The sequence below is a fragment of the Sinocyclocheilus grahami genome, unplaced genomic scaffold, assembly GCF_001515645.1.
Source record: "Sinocyclocheilus grahami isolate Dianchi unplaced genomic scaffold, SAMN03320097.WGS_v1.1 scaffold310.1, whole genome shotgun sequence".
NCBI lineage: Eukaryota > Metazoa > Chordata > Actinopteri > Cypriniformes > Cyprinidae > Sinocyclocheilus > Sinocyclocheilus grahami.
Genome location: NW_015505489.1, coordinates 799773 through 819172, shown reverse-complemented (window position 1 = coordinate 819172; position 19400 = coordinate 799773). Strand labels below are relative to the sequence as shown.

The following is a 19400-nucleotide window of genomic DNA, read 5'->3' as shown; positions in this document are numbered from 1 at the left end:
ATGTCTAAATTACAATCACACCCGAGAGTTTAATGATTAATAGTATTCCTTCACTATTACTTTATAGCCAATACACTCAAACATACAATCTTCATAAAGTTCCATTTATAGTTATACTCGCATAAATGTAAAGTTTATTATAAAGTTTAAATCAATCAGCATATGGTTACATGTGCCGTCAGACAATCTTTTCTTAAGTTATCTGACTAAGTAAATACACACATAAGGACATGATTTTCCTATTATTTGTGTTTCATTGTGTGCTCTCATATAAGGCTTTCGAGTGTTGCGATGCTCTCGCGATAACACACGAATGTAAACTTCAGACTGATTAGCGGCGATAAAACCTCGCGAGGTTTTCTCGTCTGCGCTCGGTCATAGCTGTGGGTGGAGACTTCTCCAGTAGCTGGGTTAATGCTCGCAGAATACGCGCAACGGAGTCGAATTTGCGCTACGTAGCGATCAAATTAAGCCGACACGCGATCTGTTAATCATAATGGTTAATGAACACATCGTGTATTTAGCTTAATAACCTCGGAAATGCTGCGTTTGTACGATGTAAAGGTTCATTGGCACTGGTTTATTGGAGCTGCTGTTGAAACTGTGTATCCGCAGTGAATTAACATCACTTCGTCCTGGTGCACCTTTTCCACAGGTTTGTAATGCATGTGCTTTCCCATATGGTTTGATGTGTATTATTATTTGTGTCTCATGGGAAACTTAATGCAAAAAGTTTTTTTCTCCCCACCAGCAGAAGCTATGCTTCTTGACTTCGATGATTTAAAGTCTAGATATCTCAAATCACTGCTCACGTTATGATTTAACAACTCTTATATATATATATATATATAAAACATTGCTTAAGACTAGCGTTATTAAATTGCTACCTGTTGTGTTGGACGGGAGAATATAGATATATAGATTCATAGATAGATATCATATTGCATTTATTTGATCATTTGAGTGTTTGTATTGCAACTATAAATGATTTGCACTCAAGTGAGAGTCAGATCTGCTTGAATCATCAAGACAGAATAAATTATATAATGTCATTGCTGAAACACTAAAAAGAGTGGCTATTTTAATAATATAAAAAATAAAACGAGATGCAAAGGACGAATCTGGAGGGATGTAATGCCACCACTGTTATGGATAAGCATTTAACATAAATAAACAATGCTAGGAGGACAGCCTTTTTAAAAAAAAAAATCCCCCCAGATGTTAATGCTTTCTGACTGACCGTTACATTGGATCAACATTTTTGTTGTTGTTGTTGTTTTTGTTGTCAAGGTGCCTGCCCAGTCAAAACTACATAGACCACAGGTCTGAATCCTCTGAGACATCATAACCCAATCTAAAACACTGTTTAACCAGGACATTGTTGTAGAGATATGACAAGAATGAGGCGTTCCTGCAAGTTATATGAATAATCTGCGAATTCATTAAAAATGCCAAAATAACAAGTTTGATAAGTTTAAAGTCAAGATGAAATCAGATCTTTAATCAAAATGTAGTGACTTTATCTGTTACGCACCTGATGTCATAAAGGGGATGATTGCACAGCATTTAAGTGAGACATAACTATTTCAGTGTGTACAAATAACAGACAGCCAATGAAATAAAGGAACAAGCACCAAGGTGTCTCATCTATTAGTGAGAGTGCAGCTAATTTGACAAACTATATAAATATAAAAAGACACTGAAACACAGAGGGGAAAACAAGAGTGTCGCCAAATCAAAGAAATAATCAAAACCAAACAAGCCCCGTAACTATTGACTAGGCATGGGCCGATTACCGGTTTCAGAGCCACTAATATTTTCCGTTATACCGTTTCCTGCGGTATGCACTGTTTTTCATATCTCCTCAAAGACTGAAAGTGTAGGAATCCCTCAGGTTGAGTGCAGTGTAGAGAATAACACGACCCTCCTCCTGTTGGTGCGAGCGCATGGTCAGTCACGTGTGTGTAGGATGGCCCGAACTTAAAGGGATAGTTCACCCAAAAATGAAAATTTTATGTTTATCTGCTTACCCCCAGGGCATACAAGATGTAGGTGAATTTGTTTCTTCAGTAGAACACAAACGAAGTCACCTACATCTTCTATGCCCTGGGGGTAAGCAGATAAACATCAAACTTTCATTTTTGGGTGAACTATCCCTTTAAGGAGCTGCCCCTGGAACTTACGCGATCGGCAACCGGACGTTTTTTGTCTTTATTGCAGCTCGTCTCTGTTCTGGACTCTGTTCGTTTTCCAAAATGTAATTTATGTGAAAATATGAAGTCTGTAAATGCCCGTTAAGGCCAGAGAGACGCTGAAAAAGACGCTTTATGTTCGACCTGGAAGTATTTATTTAGCGATTGGCGCTAAAACGCCATCTGTACGGAACATCGTTGTGTATGGAACATGGTTAGTCTACGTTACCCGAAAAATTCCCATACGACAGACTTCTTCTTTTTCGATGGGGGAAAAAGTTCCAGGGATTCATCTCCTTCGACCATCCCACACACAGGTGACTCTGACCGCTCGCATCAACTGGAGGGGGAGGGGTCGTGTGACTCGTTACGTTCTTCGCTGCACACAACTGAGGGAGTCATGCACTTTCCGTCTTTGACAACATGTAAAAAAACTGTGCATACCGCAGGAACGGTATAACGGAAAATTTTAGTGGTTTTGAAACCGTGACTTTTCCAAACCGCGGTATACCATGAAACCGGTTATCGTCCCATGCCTAGTACGTACTGTACTTTTCTGCGATTTAATACAATAATTAAATTTAGCTGGCATCACGTCTATACTTTTAAGCCTCCTGTCATTGTTTACATCTGTTCAAAATTATGCATTTAAAAAACAAAAAACAAACTTTGCCACTGTTTGAGTGTTGTATGGAGAGATGTATGTTGTATGTGTGTGTGTGTGTGTGTGTGTGTGTGTGTGTGTGTGTGAGAGACACTCGCGCTCTCTCTTTCCTTATGTGTGTATGTGCACACATCCTCGTACCTCACCGCTCCAAACTTAATCCGGGAAAGGTGAACATTCCTGCATCATAACTTGGACTGAAATATGAATGTGTAGAAAGCGAGGGGATGTCTCCAAAAACCTTGTTGAGCTGCAGGTTTAATGACTGCATTTTTTAATAAAAAAAAATATTTTTACAGAAATTATGTTTGAATTATATTTTTGATTGTTGAGCTGCAGGTTTAGGCACACTTAAGTGACTGCATTTTTTTCATTTATAGGGATTTTTTTTTTTTACAGAAAATAATTAATGCTCTGATTATTGTTGAGCTGCAGGTTTAGGCTCACTTAAGTGACGGCATTTAATTAAGAATAATTTAATTATTTAGCCTGACATGTTTACTGTTCCAAAATGTCCAATATGTTTCTTAAAAATATAAAATGTGTTCAGTGGAAAAAAAGTTTTTTTTTTTTACCCAGACATTTAAAAATAACATATTTTAGAGCTGTAATCGGAATACCGTGATATTTTTATCTAAGGTTATCATACCGTCAGAATCTCATACCGGCCCATGCCTAGTCCTACGAAATGTTTTATTTTTTCCAACCTTATGTTTTATTGTTACCATATTCTGTTTTAGCATGTCTAATTATTTGAAAGCATAAAAACAAGTTTCAATTATTCTTACAACAGCCTTATGATTTTTTCCCCCTCAGAAATTCTGTGTTGAGTATTTACATTTTTGTAAGGCATAAAACATTCATTTCATTTATCTTTTAAATAATGAAAATTAAACATTTTATTTTTTGGGAAAATAAATGTGATTTAATATTACAATTAAAATGTTGAAGAAATATTGTATGATTATTCCTTAAAAATAAGGTTTTAATAGTTTTAGTAGTAGTATTACGTCCATTCTACTGAACAACCGTAATATATTTCTGCCGCAATGTCTTCAAGTAAAACCAAACTTTTATTTTGCCGGGTTGCCGTGAATACCTTCACATTTCTGTGTGTATATGATATGAGGATAGTTTTACTCAAATGAAACGGTAAAATGCTCATTAAGTGACTCTCAGAGCAGTTCTTGAGATGTCCTCATTAGTGAGACGGCAGACATTAATATCACTGGAAGCGTCACGCGTGCGCTTCAGTACGAGTAGTAAGCAAAACCGCCAGTCTGCGCCATTCATTAATAGCAATTCATATTTAAATAGTCGTTTTGCGGCTTAATATTTACAAATACTAGTGGGAGTGTGCTCACTTGTGTGTGTGCCGAGCGGCAACCTCCCGCTCTCTCTCGTGAAGCTAACACGGAAGTGACTAAAACTGCAATTCATCGACTGGCCGGCCGCTAGAGGCTGGCTCCAAAAGGGTGTCAGTCCCATAGACTCCCCATGTTAAAATACCCAACTTTACAGCAGAAAAAAAATATGTTTGCAGCCTGGTACAAAAAGTGGTTTTGGTCTATATAGCTAATTTTGCCCTTCATGACAATTGTGAGGGGGGTGAATTTTTTTTATAACTCATCCGTTTAAATTATATTAAGCCTTAAAGTTCTGCATAATTAAGGGTGTGGCCACTTGAGTGACAGGTGGATTGTGAATAGTTTCTTGAGGGCATGTAAAAGTCTGTATTTTTATTATTAGTATTATTATTATTATTATTATTATTATTTTAGGGACTCTGTAGGTTGTCACTTCGGGAAAATTAATTTAAAAAAAACCTTGAGAAAATAAAAATATTTACAGATGACTGTACTATATACCAAAAGCTGAAAAGAATGCTCTATGAACCATTCATGTTAAATATAATCTGAAAATCTATTGAGAGGTTTGGAAATTTTAGTCTGGAAAAGTATGGAATTTTAAAATGGAAAATGGGTAGGAACCCTGTTGGATCATTCTTCCTTATCATCTGTTTATGTTGGAGCAGAACTCTCAAAAACGCTATAGCCTCAATTTCCATAAGCAAACTCATTCATATGTATATTTCTGCTTTTTGATTTCCACCCTGTCCTTTCCCTGTTCTAGTATTTTGTAATTTTACTGTCCTCAACCCAGCTCTGCAGTGTTTGAGTCCTTCTCCCAGGAGGCAGAGTGACATTGTTTCCTGTAACCCCAACTGAAAAGCTCTTTCAGACCCATTCTTCATCTGTCCCTGAGGAACAGAGGGACGCTGAAGACATCTGCCTGCTTCAGTGCTTACTGTATCAATCAGCATGCAGCTTATTAAGGGTAATAATAACAATAGGTGAACCTATATAATTCTGGAGCCTGCTTCACTAGCCTAATGATGAATTATAGAACATAAGAAACAAATATAAGAAGATATGGATTGCTATAGTGTGGAATTAGAAATAGCTGTTTTATTGTGCATTATGTTGGTACTGTAATCCCTGTTACAGTGTTCAAATGTATGTACACAATAAATGCATTGTATCAAATTATTAATTTAATTAATTAACGTGATTATAGTAGCTAAAGACACTCAAAAAACCATTTAGAATTTATATATACAGTGTGTGTATATATATATATATTAGGGGTGAAACGGTTTGTGGAAAAAAATCAAACCGTACTGTTCTCCACACACGGTTCGGCACGCACTAGGACTGTGGTTCAACTTAAATCTGTCAACGCATCTGTAATATGGTTTGCTCTAAATAACACGTAAAACAAACAGGGCTTGGCTAATATATGTTTCTGTTGATGGATGCGCATTCTGGCTTCCCAATACATTACAACAACAGCGATGGAAAAAAAAAGTGGACAAACCATTCACTCTTGTTCAATAGGAATGCGGTATGCTGGAATATGAGCATTTATTCCATCATCACCCGGGTGCTGATAGCGTGCGGGCACAGGTGAGACCTGAACAGCACATGTTGATATCTGTGTTTAAGCTAAATTCGTTTGAGCTTTGCCAGTTTAAACATTTAAAGAGTTAGTTCACCCAAAAATGAAAATTATGTAATTAATTACTCACCCTCATGTAGTTTCAAACCCGTAAGACCTTCATTCATCTTCGGAACACAAATTAAGATATTTTTGATGGAATCTGAGAGCTGTCTGACCCTGCATAGACCGCAATGCAACTGAAATGTTCCCAAGTCCAGAAACGTAGCAAGGAGATCTGTAAAATAATCCATGTGACATCAGGGGTTCAAGCTGAATTATACGAAGCTACGAGAATACGTTTTGTGTGCAAAAGAAAAAAAAACGACTTTATTCAACAATTTGTCTCCTCAACATCACCCTGGTGACATTTTGGAGAATATCCGCTGGACGTAAACAGCGTATGCGAATTGTTGAATAAAGTCAACAATTTTTGTTTTTGTTTTTTTTGCGCACAAAAAGTATTCTCGTAGCTTCGTATAATTACGGTTGAACCCCTGATGTCACATGGATTATTTTACAGATCTCCTTGCAACATTTCTGGACTTGGGAACATTTCAGTTGCGTTGCTGTCTATGCAGGGTCAGACAGCTCTCAGATTCCATCAAAAATATATATTGTAATTTTAATATATAATAAGTTGTGTTCCGAAGATGAACGAAGGTCTTACGGGTTTGAAACGACATGAGGGTGAGTAATTAATGACAGAATTTTAATTTTTGTGTGAACTAACCCTTTAAGACCCAGAGGACGCGTGCTCGCGTGTGCAGTGAGAAGATTTGTGCGTGCGCTCATCCGAAGCCTCAGATCGCGCTCAAATATTAAGCTTTCTCTGAAGTATTGTTTAAATGGACAAATTCACACAAAAATTATGTCAAAATGCCCATCTAGGTAAGTATCCTATAGCAGACACGTACTTACAGTGTCTTAAAGTGACAGCACTTTCTTAAAATTAATCAAACAGCAACAACAAAGAAATCACTCACTGCTCTTGATTGTATAGCTTTTGTAACTTTAATAAAGATTAATCTTCTTTATGTTCGACCTGGAAGTATTTATTTAGCGATTGGCGCTAAAACGCCATCTGTACGGAACATCGTTGTGTATGGAACATGGTTAGTCTACGTTACCCGAAAAATTCCCATACGACAGACTTCTTCTTTTTCGATGGGGGGAAAAAGTTCCAGGGATTCATCTCCTTCGACCATCCCACACACAGGTGACTCTGACCGCTCGCATCAACTGGAGGGGGAGGGGTCGTGTGACTCGTTACGTTCTTCGCTGCACACAACTGAGGGAGTCATGCACTTTCCGTCTTTGACAACATGTAAAAAAACTGTGCATACCGCAGGAACGGTATAACGGAAAATTTTAGTGGTTTTGAAACCGTGACTTTTCCAAACCGCGGTATACCATGAAACCGGTTATCGTCCCATGCCTAGTACGTACTGTACTTTTCTGCGATTTAATACAATAATTAAATTTAGCTGGCATCACGTCTATACTTTTAAGCCTCCTGTCATTGTTTACATCTGTTCAAAATTATGCATTTAAAAAACAAAAAACAAACTTTGCCACTGTTTGAGTGTTGTATGGAGAGATGTATGTTGTATGTGTGTGTGTGTGTGTGTGTGTGTGTGTGTGTGTGTGTGAGAGACACTCGCGCTCTCTCTTTCCTTATGTGTGTATGTGCACACATCCTCGTACCTCACCGCTCCAAACTTAATCCGGGAAAGGTGAACATTCCTGCATCATAACTTGGACTGAAATATGAATGTGTAGAAAGCGAGGGGATGTCTCCAAAAACCTTGTTGAGCTGCAGGTTTAATGACTGCATTTTTTAATAAAAAAAAATATTTTTACAGAAATTATGTTTGAATTATATTTTTGATTGTTGAGCTGCAGGTTTAGGCACACTTAAGTGACTGCATTTTTTTCATTTATAGGGATTTTTTTTTTTTACAGAAAATAATTAATGCTCTGATTATTGTTGAGCTGCAGGTTTAGGCTCACTTAAGTGACGGCATTTAATTAAGAATAATTTAATTATTTAGCCTGACATGTTTACTGTTCCAAAATGTCCAATATGTTTCTTAAAAATATAAAATGTGTTCAGTGGAAAAAAAGTTTTTTTTTTTTACCCAGACATTTAAAAATAACATATTTTAGAGCTGTAATCGGAATACCGTGATATTTTTATCTAAGGTTATCATACCGTCAGAATCTCATACCGGCCCATGCCTAGTCCTACGAAATGTTTTATTTTTTCCAACCTTATGTTTTATTGTTACCATATTCTGTTTTAGCATGTCTAATTATTTGAAAGCATAAAAACAAGTTTCAATTATTCTTACAACAGCCTTATGATTTTTTCCCCCTCAGAAATTCTGTGTTGAGTATTTACATTTTTGTAAGGCATAAAACATTCATTTCATTTATCTTTTAAATAATGAAAATTAAACATTTTATTTTTTGGGAAAATAAATGTGATTTAATATTACAATTAAAATGTTGAAGAAATATTGTATGATTATTCCTTAAAAATAAGGTTTTAATAGTTTTAGTAGTAGTATTACGTCCATTCTACTGAACAACCGTAATATATTTCTGCCGCAATGTCTTCAAGTAAAACCAAACTTTTATTTTGCCGGGTTGCCGTGAATACCTTCACATTTCTGTGTGTATATGATATGAGGATAGTTTTACTCAAATGAAACGGTAAAATGCTCATTAAGTGACTCTCAGAGCAGTTCTTGAGATGTCCTCATTAGTGAGACGGCAGACATTAATATCACTGGAAGCGTCACGCGTGCGCTTCAGTACGAGTAGTAAGCAAAACCGCCAGTCTGCGCCATTCATTAATAGCAATTCATATTTAAATAGTCGTTTTGCGGCTTAATATTTACAAATACTAGTGGGAGTGTGCTCACTTGTGTGTGTGCCGAGCGGCAACCTCCCGCTCTCTCTCGTGAAGCTAACACGGAAGTGACTAAAACTGCAATTCATCGACTGGCCGGCCGCTAGAGGCTGGCTCCAAAAGGGTGTCAGTCCCATAGACTCCCCATGTTAAAATACCCAACTTTACAGCAGAAAAAAAATATGTTTGCAGCCTGGTACAAAAAGTGGTTTTGGTCTATATAGCTAATTTTGCCCTTCATGACAATTGTGAGGGGGGTGAATTTTTTTTATAACTCATCCGTTTAAATTATATTAAGCCTTAAAGTTCTGCATAATTAAGGGTGTGGCCACTTGAGTGACAGGTGGATTGTGAATAGTTTCTTGAGGGCATGTAAAAGTCTGTATTTTTATTATTAGTATTATTATTATTATTATTATTATTATTTTAGGGACTCTGTAGGTTGTCACTTCGGGAAAATTAATTTAAAAAAAACCTTGAGAAAATAAAAATATTTACAGATGACTGTACTATATACCAAAAGCTGAAAAGAATGCTCTATGAACCATTCATGTTAAATATAATCTGAAAATCTATTGAGAGGTTTGGAAATTTTAGTCTGGAAAAGTATGGAATTTTAAAATGGAAAATGGGTAGGAACCCTGTTGGATCATTCTTCCTTATCATCTGTTTATGTTGGAGCAGAACTCTCAAAAACGCTATAGCCTCAATTTCCATAAGCAAACTCATTCATATGTATATTTCTGCTTTTTGATTTCCACCCTGTCCTTTCCCTGTTCTAGTATTTTGTAATTTTACTGTCCTCAACCCAGCTCTGCAGTGTTTGAGTCCTTCTCCCAGGAGGCAGAGTGACATTGTTTCCTGTAACCCCAACTGAAAAGCTCTTTCAGACCCATTCTTCATCTGTCCCTGAGGAACAGAGGGACGCTGAAGACATCTGCCTGCTTCAGTGCTTACTGTATCAATCAGCATGCAGCTTATTAAGGGTAATAATAACAATAGGTGAACCTATATAATTCTGGAGCCTGCTTCACTAGCCTAATGATGAATTATAGAACATAAGAAACAAATATAAGAAGATATGGATTGCTATAGTGTGGAATTAGAAATAGCTGTTTTATTGTGCATTATGTTGGTACTGTAATCCCTGTTACAGTGTTCAAATGTATGTACACAATAAATGCATTGTATCAAATTATTAATTTAATTAATTAACGTGATTATAGTAGCTAAAGACACTCAAAAAACCATTTAGAATTTATATATACAGTGTGTGTATATATATATATATTAGGGGTGAAACGGTTTGTGGAAAAAAATCAAACCGTACTGTTCTCCACACACGGTTCGGCACGCACTAGGACTGTGGTTCAACTTAAATCTGTCAACGCATCTGTAATATGGTTTGCTCTAAATAACACGTAAAACAAACAGGGCTTGGCTAATATATGTTTCTGTTGATGGATGCGCATTCTGGCTTCCCAATACATTACAACAACAGCGATGGAAAAAAAAAGTGGACAAACCATTCACTCTTGTTCAATAGGAATGCGGTATGCTGGAATATGAGCATTTATTCCATCATCACCCGGGTGCTGATAGCGTGCGGGCACAGGTGAGACCTGAACAGCACATGTTGATATCTGTGTTTAAGCTAAATTCGTTTGAGCTTTGCCAGTTTAAACATTTAAAGAGTTAGTTCACCCAAAAATGAAAATTATGTAATTAATTACTCACCCTGCGGGCACAGGTGAGACCTGAACAGCACATGTTGATATCTGTGTTTAAGCTAAATTCGTTTGAGCTTTGCCAGTTTAAACATTTAAAGAGTTAGTTCACCCAAAAATGAAAATTATGTAATTAATTACTCACCCTCATGTAGTTTCAAACCCGTAAGACCTTCATTCATCTTCGGAACACAAATTAAGATATTTTTGATGGAATCTGAGAGCTGTCTGACCCTGCATAGACCGCAATGCAACTGAAATGTTCCCAAGTCCAGAAACGTAGCAAGGAGATCTGTAAAATAATCCATGTGACATCAGGGGTTCAAGCTGAATTATACGAAGCTACGAGAATACGTTTTGTGTGCAAAAGAAAAAAAAACGACTTTATTCAACAATTTGTCTCCTCAACATCACCCTGGTGACATTTTGGAGAATATCCGCTGGACGTAAACAGCGTATGCGAATTGTTGAATAAAGTCAACAATTTTTGTTTTTGTTTTTTTTGCGCACAAAAAGTATTCTCGTAGCTTCGTATAATTACGGTTGAACCCCTGATGTCACATGGATTATTTTACAGATCTCCTTGCAACATTTCTGGACTTGGGAACATTTCAGTTGCGTTGCTGTCTATGCAGGGTCAGACAGCTCTCAGATTCCATCAAAAATATATATTGTAATTTTAATATATAATAAGTTGTGTTCCGAAGATGAACGAAGGTCTTACGGGTTTGAAACGACATGAGGGTGAGTAATTAATGACAGAATTTTAATTTTTGTGTGAACTAACCCTTTAAGACCCAGAGGACGCGTGCTCGCGTGTGCAGTGAGAAGATTTGTGCGTGCGCTCATCCGAAGCCTCAGATCGCGCTCAAATATTAAGCTTTCTCTGAAGTATTGTTTAAATGGACAAATTCACACAAAAATTTTCAAAATGCCCATCTTGGTAAGTATCCTATAGCAGACATAGTCGGCTGAACATACTGTATCAGTGCATTCTCTTTAAATTACAGCACTTTCTTAATATTAATCAAACAGCAACAACAAAGAAATCACTCACTGCTCTTGATTGAATAGCTTTTGTAACTTTAATAAAGATTAATCTTGAATTTATACAGTCGAATATGCAATGGTGTTTTACATTTCATTACTTTATTCAATTTCTGTACCTAAAAACTAATGTTAGACCTACTTAAAAAAAACTGAAAATCACAGTTTATTTTATTTGTAGCTTTACTCTATTGTATTTATTTGTGCTGTTGCTTGTAGTTAGATAGATTATTCTTATTCTCTTTATTTTTTATTTGACAGTATAGTTTTTGCCTAAGCATAGCACATACCGAACCATACTGAAACCGTGACTCTAAAACCGTGATACAAACCGAACCGTGAGTAAGTTGAACCGCCCCACCCCTTATCACTGTACATGAAAAGATTCCACCACAGAAAGAAAGAAAATATTAGAATAGGCATTAAAAATCATTTTATCATATATTTCTCCACCTGCATAATTCTTTCCTTCCCCCACCATTTCTATTCCTTTATATCTCCTCACTTCTTGCCGAACCCCTCACCACCCCTTTCCTAGAAGTAATTCAGACATCCCTTTTTTCTCCATCATGAGACCTGATGATGTGTGGCGCATGTTGCCTCATGACTCCCTGTTGAGCTGCTAAACATGAAAGTCTGCACAATTGGTGGCTGACTAAATAATTTTTCCCCCACTGTATATATATATATAATAATTATTATTATTATATATATATATTTTTTTGGTACCGATAACATTAAATTCTGTGATTCCAGAATGATTATTTTCCATTGGACTGACAGTTTCTTATTATCTCTGACATCCTTGTGCATTTGGTTGAAGGTCTGTCACCAGCAATACATAAAGTTGGAGTGTAATTTTATGGTATCTGGTGGTTTGGATCTGGATGCATGTGTGTGCCAGTACTTTAAAACAGCACTCGACAATTTGTTTGTAAACGATCAAGGGTATTAGCTAAGCATGCAAAGTTCATCTACACAGCAAGATGCTTGTGGCACAAGATGCTAAAAATGTCTCAATCGTATGTACATCAACAAAATATAAAAACCGGCACAGAAATTAGCACAAAATTAACCAAGTTCTTGGTCACAAGTTAATTAAAAGATTTAGCAGGAGACGTTATTGAAAAGTGGAAAGGACAGGCAGTAAGGCAGAAGAATCGAAAAGGCATAATATCTGTGTCTCTTTAGCCCGAGAGTTTTCTGTTGTGGGCAGGAAGTCGGGAATCTCCTTGGTTATCCTGAAGAGACTCATCGGAGGAGAAAGACACTGAAAGACTGAGAGCCGTGTCCTTCCAAGAGCCTTATTAAAATGCATTAGAAGCACTAGGCTGCCTTTCCCCCATCATTGTGGTGCTTATCATCCACATAGCAAACAGCCCAGCTGTACACAAGGGAGCTGGGTAAGCCCTGTCAGCCAGGCCCATATTCCCATTCTCTCACACACAGTCATAAACACATGCGCCCCGCTCCTCTGAAAAGCCTCTCTTGCATGATGCGACCCCCTGCTCGCTTTCTTCATATGCATGGAAAGGACGGCGTTTCAAGGACGTGAGATCTGCCTGCTCTTGCAGAGCAATTTAGATCTGGACAGCTCCGATAGACTGAGGCTCTTTAGTGCCATGTGCTCCCAGATTCTTTATGCTGTTTTAAGCATATTACTCGCTGTCATATTAATATGCTGTTTTAAGCATATTACTCACCACTGTGTCTCTTTAATGTGTTTGCATATTGCTTTGCCAAACAAATCAGTTTTAAACCCTTTTCCCCCCACGTTAAGAGCTCTGAAAAGTTAATATGCATCAATGGTCTGGATTTAGACCATTAGACCATTAGCAGTGAATGAAACTCCCATAATCTGATCCATATCACAGGGCATTACATGCAAGCAGCTTAACATCTTCCCTCTAAATTTTACCGTCAGTTTTGCGCATAACATCAAATACATTTAAAATCTGATTAATAGCAATGCAGTCAAGCATGTGAAGCACATTAGCTTGCATGTCATATAAGATCTGATCTACAACCTCATGCTCCGCATATCAGATACTAATACAAGCATAGACCACTTTGGGTGTGAGATTTATTATTGGGAACCAGAATATCCAGAAATGGAGTCATAGGCGGAGAGTGAACCAACTCCAGGGTAAGGCTAAAAGCAGCCAAGTGTATTAAACATCATAAACCCATCTTTTTAGGCAAGAACCAGACATGGCTAAAAAATGTTTAACGGGACTGAATCTGTATTTAACGTGATTACAATTTAATAAAAACGTTAGAAATTGATAATTATATAACGTTTCCTTTCCACGGTTATTCAAACAGCAAATCAATTATATATAGAAAGTGACATTATCACTAACATTGCTCTATCGCGAGTTTAAGCACTCTCAAAAAAACAAAACTATCGTTATAATTACTGAAGCTGAAGCTGTATACACTGTGAAATGAATCTCTTACTTACATTGTACGTACATCTGCGCTTTGTTGTTTATGATGAGAGAATTCGCAAGAGTCCGGAATTCAGTCAGCGAACGTGGCGCACTCAACAAAACGGATTAGTTAAATTTTAAACTAATATGCTTACCTGCTGTTAACAGGGCGCTCCAGTGTTTAACTAATCACCTATCTGAACAATCGGGCTAGTGCTGCTTCCTCAAGAATGTTTATCATTCTCACATGTTTTAAGCCTTGTCAGTTTAAACATTCAAGTGTTTTAAGCCATTCAAGTGTGAGACAGCGCGAAACGCACGCAAAACGTCGCAGCTTAGACAGCATATGCAAGAACCAAATTGAGTTCTCTTTCGCATCTTCTTGACCAAATGCACACAAAATTATGTCAGAATCACGGTCTTGATGAGTATCCTCGTAAACACGTATTGTTTCCGACCCAGTCTTCACCCTAAACCAGCAGGTTCAGGACTTCCACCCGTAACGGTAGTAGCCTACTGCTCAGTCCCCTCGCCATATCGGCTCAAATGCATAAACAATTGCACTTATTATGGGCTCAACAGTCCTTTTAAGTTCGTCTTCCTCAATTTAAAAACAAGTTTGTGTTCAAAAAGTAAAGAAATGCTTATATTACTGCACTGGCCAACAGAGCGAACCAACCCTGTGACGTCCCATGCTGTGGTACTGCAAGATGGTGGCGCCCTTGCTCCAAAAGCTATAACAAAACATCCTTTTTTTTTAAACATTTACATTAATCATGTTTATATATTTTTATTAATATAAATCTCATGTCTCGTCTCGAGGGATAAGTGTCTTGTCACATCCCTATTAATTAGTAGAAGCAAATCATGGCTGTTTTAGATATCACGTAAAATTTTGCCAACATATAAGTCAATGCACCTAGGGGAACCCAAGCAAAATAGGGTTTATAACCATTAATTCTTCAGTTTATGCCTAATTTCCAAGCAGACATCAAAGACATTTCAGTATTAAACAGTTATGTTAGCTGAGATGGTGCCACTGAGGGTTTGCTCAGTAATTTGCAATAGCTGACATTTTGCAGGCCTTTGTTAGTTGGCAAAGCCTTTTTATGTTCCCCCCTGGGTTGTCTATGCAGTGAAGGGAATTAAATGCACAACTGGCAACACTGCCATTTCTGCTGTTTGTATCCTTGTGGATTGGACATTAATGCCGCTTAAGTCTCAAAACATGCAATGCTATGGATGACAACAAGCAAGGAAGATTGTCCTTCACATCCTGAAAATTAGCATTTTTCATTCATGAGATGTGACAGCAAAAAGCTCTGCCAACCTCCTCTTTAATTTTTAGTTCTGATGAAGCCTTTAACATAGCTAGAATGTTGTCTCACTCAATTTGATTCAGTCATTGTGAACAATAAGAAGACCTGGCGCTGTTTTAGGTTACTGAAGCAGGTTCTTTGTCTTTCCGCAAACATTTTCTTATCTCCTTCTAAAAACAGTCTGTTTGTTGTCCCAAACCAGCAGGGACAGTTAAAACATTAGCCTATAGGCTGTTGCGTACATGGTGCACTTAGAACACACACATAGAATTTTAGTGCCAAATTCTGTTAATGTTTGGATGCAGGTGGGCATCTTTAGCCACTCTATGGTCTCCATGGCTCTGCTGGCTATCGTAGAATGCCTGCAGCTCAAAGGATGAGATTGTCAGAGGTTTTTTTTTCTTAAAAAAAAAAGAAAAAAAGCCCAGTACTGAGAGGGAATACAGGCTTATGCTGCAGGGAGGTAATGAATTCAAATTAACTAAAAACTGATGATTATAGTAATAAAAAATTCCTGCAGTAGAAACACAATGTAAAACCTATAAGGAGTACCAAGGAAACCTCTTTAGGTGTGCAAGTATATGATAAGACATAACTACAACATGTAGGGATAATGTATAGTCAGCCAGTCACCATCACAAAATAAGTTCTAACATGAACTTACATCACGCTGGATGAGTTTACAATATTTGGCAACCTTCATTCTATCGATACCCTACTCTTTACTCTCTGTGTTTACTCTGTACTGTATGTTTATGATTTTGTGAAGTGTTAGCAACTCATGAACCTCCTTGTTCAAACTTGGTATTCTGATCTTTGCAGGTGGAGCATGAGTGTGTGGTCGGAGATCTTCTGCGATGCGTGCTATTGGGTGTAGGATGAACCTGCCGGCTGTGCTGAATGGCCTGCTGGTGTCAGTGGTGGCAGCCTTGCTTTGGAAATACGTTCGGCTGATTGAACACACATCACAGTTGGAAGAGGAGCTACATCTTACACGACAATCACAGGAGTTCTCACAGGCCCATATCGACTACCACGGTGCCCTGTTAACACTCCAAGAGCATGGCACCAGAATGGTCTGCACTGGCAAGATGCACACCGATCGCATCTGCCGCTTTGACTACCTCTGCTACTGCACAGAGGCTGAGGAGTTTGTATTCTTCCACAGTAATGCCTCTGTGATGCTGCCCAACCTTGGCCCTCGGCGTTTCCAGCCCGCCTTGCTGGACCTCTCATCTGTAGAAGACCACAACACTCAATACTTTAACTTTCTCGAGCTTCCGGCAGCGGCTCTGAAGTTCATGCCGAAACCTGTGTTTGTGCCAGATGTCACTCTAATTCTGAACCGTTTTAACCCAGACAACCTCATGCACATTTTCCATGATGATCTTTTGCCCATCTACTACACCATGCAGCAGTATTCAGACTTGGATGATGAAGCCAGGCTCGTCTTCATGGAGGGTTGGAGTGAAGGGGCTCACTTCGATCTCTACCGCTTGCTCAGCAGTAAGCAACCACTTCTCAAGGAGCAGTTGAAGACCTTTGGCAAACTCATGTGCTTCACCAAGTCCTACGTGGGACTGTCAAAGATGACAACATGGTACCAGTATGGCTTTGTGCAACCGCAAGGACCCAAAGCCAACATTTTGATTTCAGGTAACGAGATCCGTCAGTTTGCTTCATTTTTGATGGAACGGCTTAACATCACGCAAGAGGAGGGTGATGACTACATTGTAGTTTTTAAGCGTACCACTAACAGGCTCATTCTCAATGAGGCGGAACTTCTTCTGGCTTTAGCCCAAGAGTTTCAGATGAGGACTGTCACTGTGTCTTTGGAGGAGCAGTCGTTTGATAGCATTATCCAAATTATTAGTAGTGCGACTATGTTGGTTAGCATGCACGGAGCCCAGATGATCACCTCCATGTTCTTGCCCCGTGGTGCTGCTGTGGTTGAACTCTTCCCTTATGCTATAAACCCAGAGCAGTACACTCCCTACAAAACCTTGGCCTCCTTACCTGGCATGGACCTTCAGTATGTTGCATGGAGAAATACAATTGAAGAGAACACCGTTACATATCCTGATCGCCCCTGGGATCAGGGTGGCATAGTCCACCTTGAGAAGGAGGAACAAGAACATATCCTTGCCAGCAAGGAGGTGCCAAGACATCTTTGTTGTCGTAATCCAGAGTGGCTTTTTCGCATTTACCAGGACACTACTGTGGACATCGCCTCTTTTCTGGATGTGCTCAGAGAAACTCTAAAAAAGCCTAATCTGAAAAAGATCAAGGTGGCTAGCACTGTACATCCTGGTCGAGTCAGAGAGCCCAAGTGCCAGACGTCAGTACAGGCCACCAATGAAGCAAAGCTTTCAGTGTCATGGCAGATCCCTTGGAATCTGAAGTACCTGAAGGTTAAAGAGGTGAAATATGAGGTGTGGATCCAGGAGCAGGGAGAAAACACATATATGCCTTACATTCTACCCCATCAGAACTACACCTTCTCGGAAAACATCAAACCCTTTACCACATATTTAGTATGGGTGCGTTGTATCTTTAACAAGAACCTCTTGGGCCCATTTGCAGATGTTCTTACTTGTAAAACTTGATTCAGTAGTCAAGTTAGACGTAACACTGTCACTGTCAGTTTGCAAAGAAGTAATTTGAAGATTAATTCTCAGGAGCTATCCTGAAAATTAAACGGTGTGACATGGGTGAATTGTTTTCGGACTCGATTGTCACTTTTGTAACTTGATTGCTCTTCATGGTCCTTATGGAGTAGGGCTGGGAAAATAAATTGATGCATCGCGAATCGAGAAATGATTCCGCATCGATTCTGAGATTTTCCGAATGCATCGCGATTCTTTCTCAAGTCAATTCTGAGCTTAGTTTTGAACAGTAGATGGCGCTGCATGCTTTAGAAACAGCCGTACTCTGCTTGTTTCCAAATCCTTAGACGCACTTGAACCTAAAATAATCATTCATAAAATTTGAAAAGGTTGAAGCGAATTTCAAGGGTGTTCACAGTGAGCTGTTTACATTAATCTGGTGTCATAAAAGCATTCTGAACCGAGGTGAAATTACAGACACACAAGCGTTCAGCGCTCTTCGTCATGAGCATTTGAGTTTGCGGTTAAAAACTAGAGTAGAGCGCCATCTGCTGCTAAAATCTAAGCTCAGAATCGATTCCGGAGAGAATCAAGATGCATTCGGAAGATCTGCGGATCCATCCACGAATCGATTCTGCATCGATTTATCGTCACAGCCCTATTATGGAGTGTCACAAACTGACAGAGAATGAAAGTCCTGACTACAACGAAGGTTGGAAGCGAATGCAGTTTATAGAACTGCCAGTTCTTTTAGCTCATGCCACCATCGGAGCAAAGTTCTCAATGACTTTATCAGAAATGCATTGCATTATTTAAATGTGTATTTATAAGTCAAATACACTGGTTTTGTCCTACACCTGCTTTTGGTAACAAACAAATTGCACAAATTTCTGTGGCTTAAGCAACATGATATTAATTGTATGTGACTTTGTGAGTGTGCCCTCTCTAGCCCAAGTTTTTGCATTGTATTTTTCATTTAATCATGAGCATTTGAGTTTGCGGTTAAAAACTAGAGTAGAGCGCCATCTGCTGCTAAAATCTAAGCTCAGAATCGATTCCGGAGAGAATCACGATGCATTCGGAAGATCTGCGGATCCATCCACGAATCGATTCTGCATCGATTTATCGTCACAGCCCTATTATGGAGTGTCACAAACTGACAGAGAATGAAAGTCCTGACTACAACGAAGGTTGGAAGCGAATGCAGTTTATAGAACTGCCAGTTCTTTTAGCTCATGCCACCATCGGAGCAAAGTTCTCAATGACTTTATCAGAAATGCATTGCATTATTTAAATGTGTATTTATAAGTCAAATACACTGGTTTTGTCCTACACCTGCTTTTGGTAACAAACAAATTGCACAAATTTCTGTGGCTTAAGCAACATGATATTAATTGTATGTGACTTTGTGAGTGTGCCCTCTCTAGCCCAAGTTTTTGCATTGTATTTTTCATTTATTTTGGTTATGATTAAGCATTTGGGGGGGGGGGGGGGGGGTT

The 19400-nt window shown here is 38.4% G+C and overlaps 1 protein-coding gene across 2 annotated transcripts in view; it reads left to right on the top strand.

Moving 5' to 3' along the window:
- The first annotated feature begins 425 nt into the window (after nt 1-425).
- Nucleotides 426-19400, top strand: part of LOC107601673 (protein O-linked-mannose beta-1,4-N-acetylglucosaminyltransferase 2-like) — a 20776-nt gene continuing 1801 nt past the window's right edge. The window contains exons 1-2 of one of the 2 annotated variants that reach the window (XM_016293928.1): nt 426-655; nt 16118-18119. In XM_016293928.1, the coding sequence (XP_016149414.1) occupies nt 16153-17901 (1749 nt within the window). In that variant the 5' untranslated portion in view covers nt 426-655; nt 16118-16152 and the 3' untranslated portion in view covers nt 17902-18119. Of the gene's footprint in view, nt 656-9366; nt 9757-16117; nt 18120-19400 lie in introns of those variants that run through there. The other variant, XM_016293927.1, reaches the window with a different exon arrangement.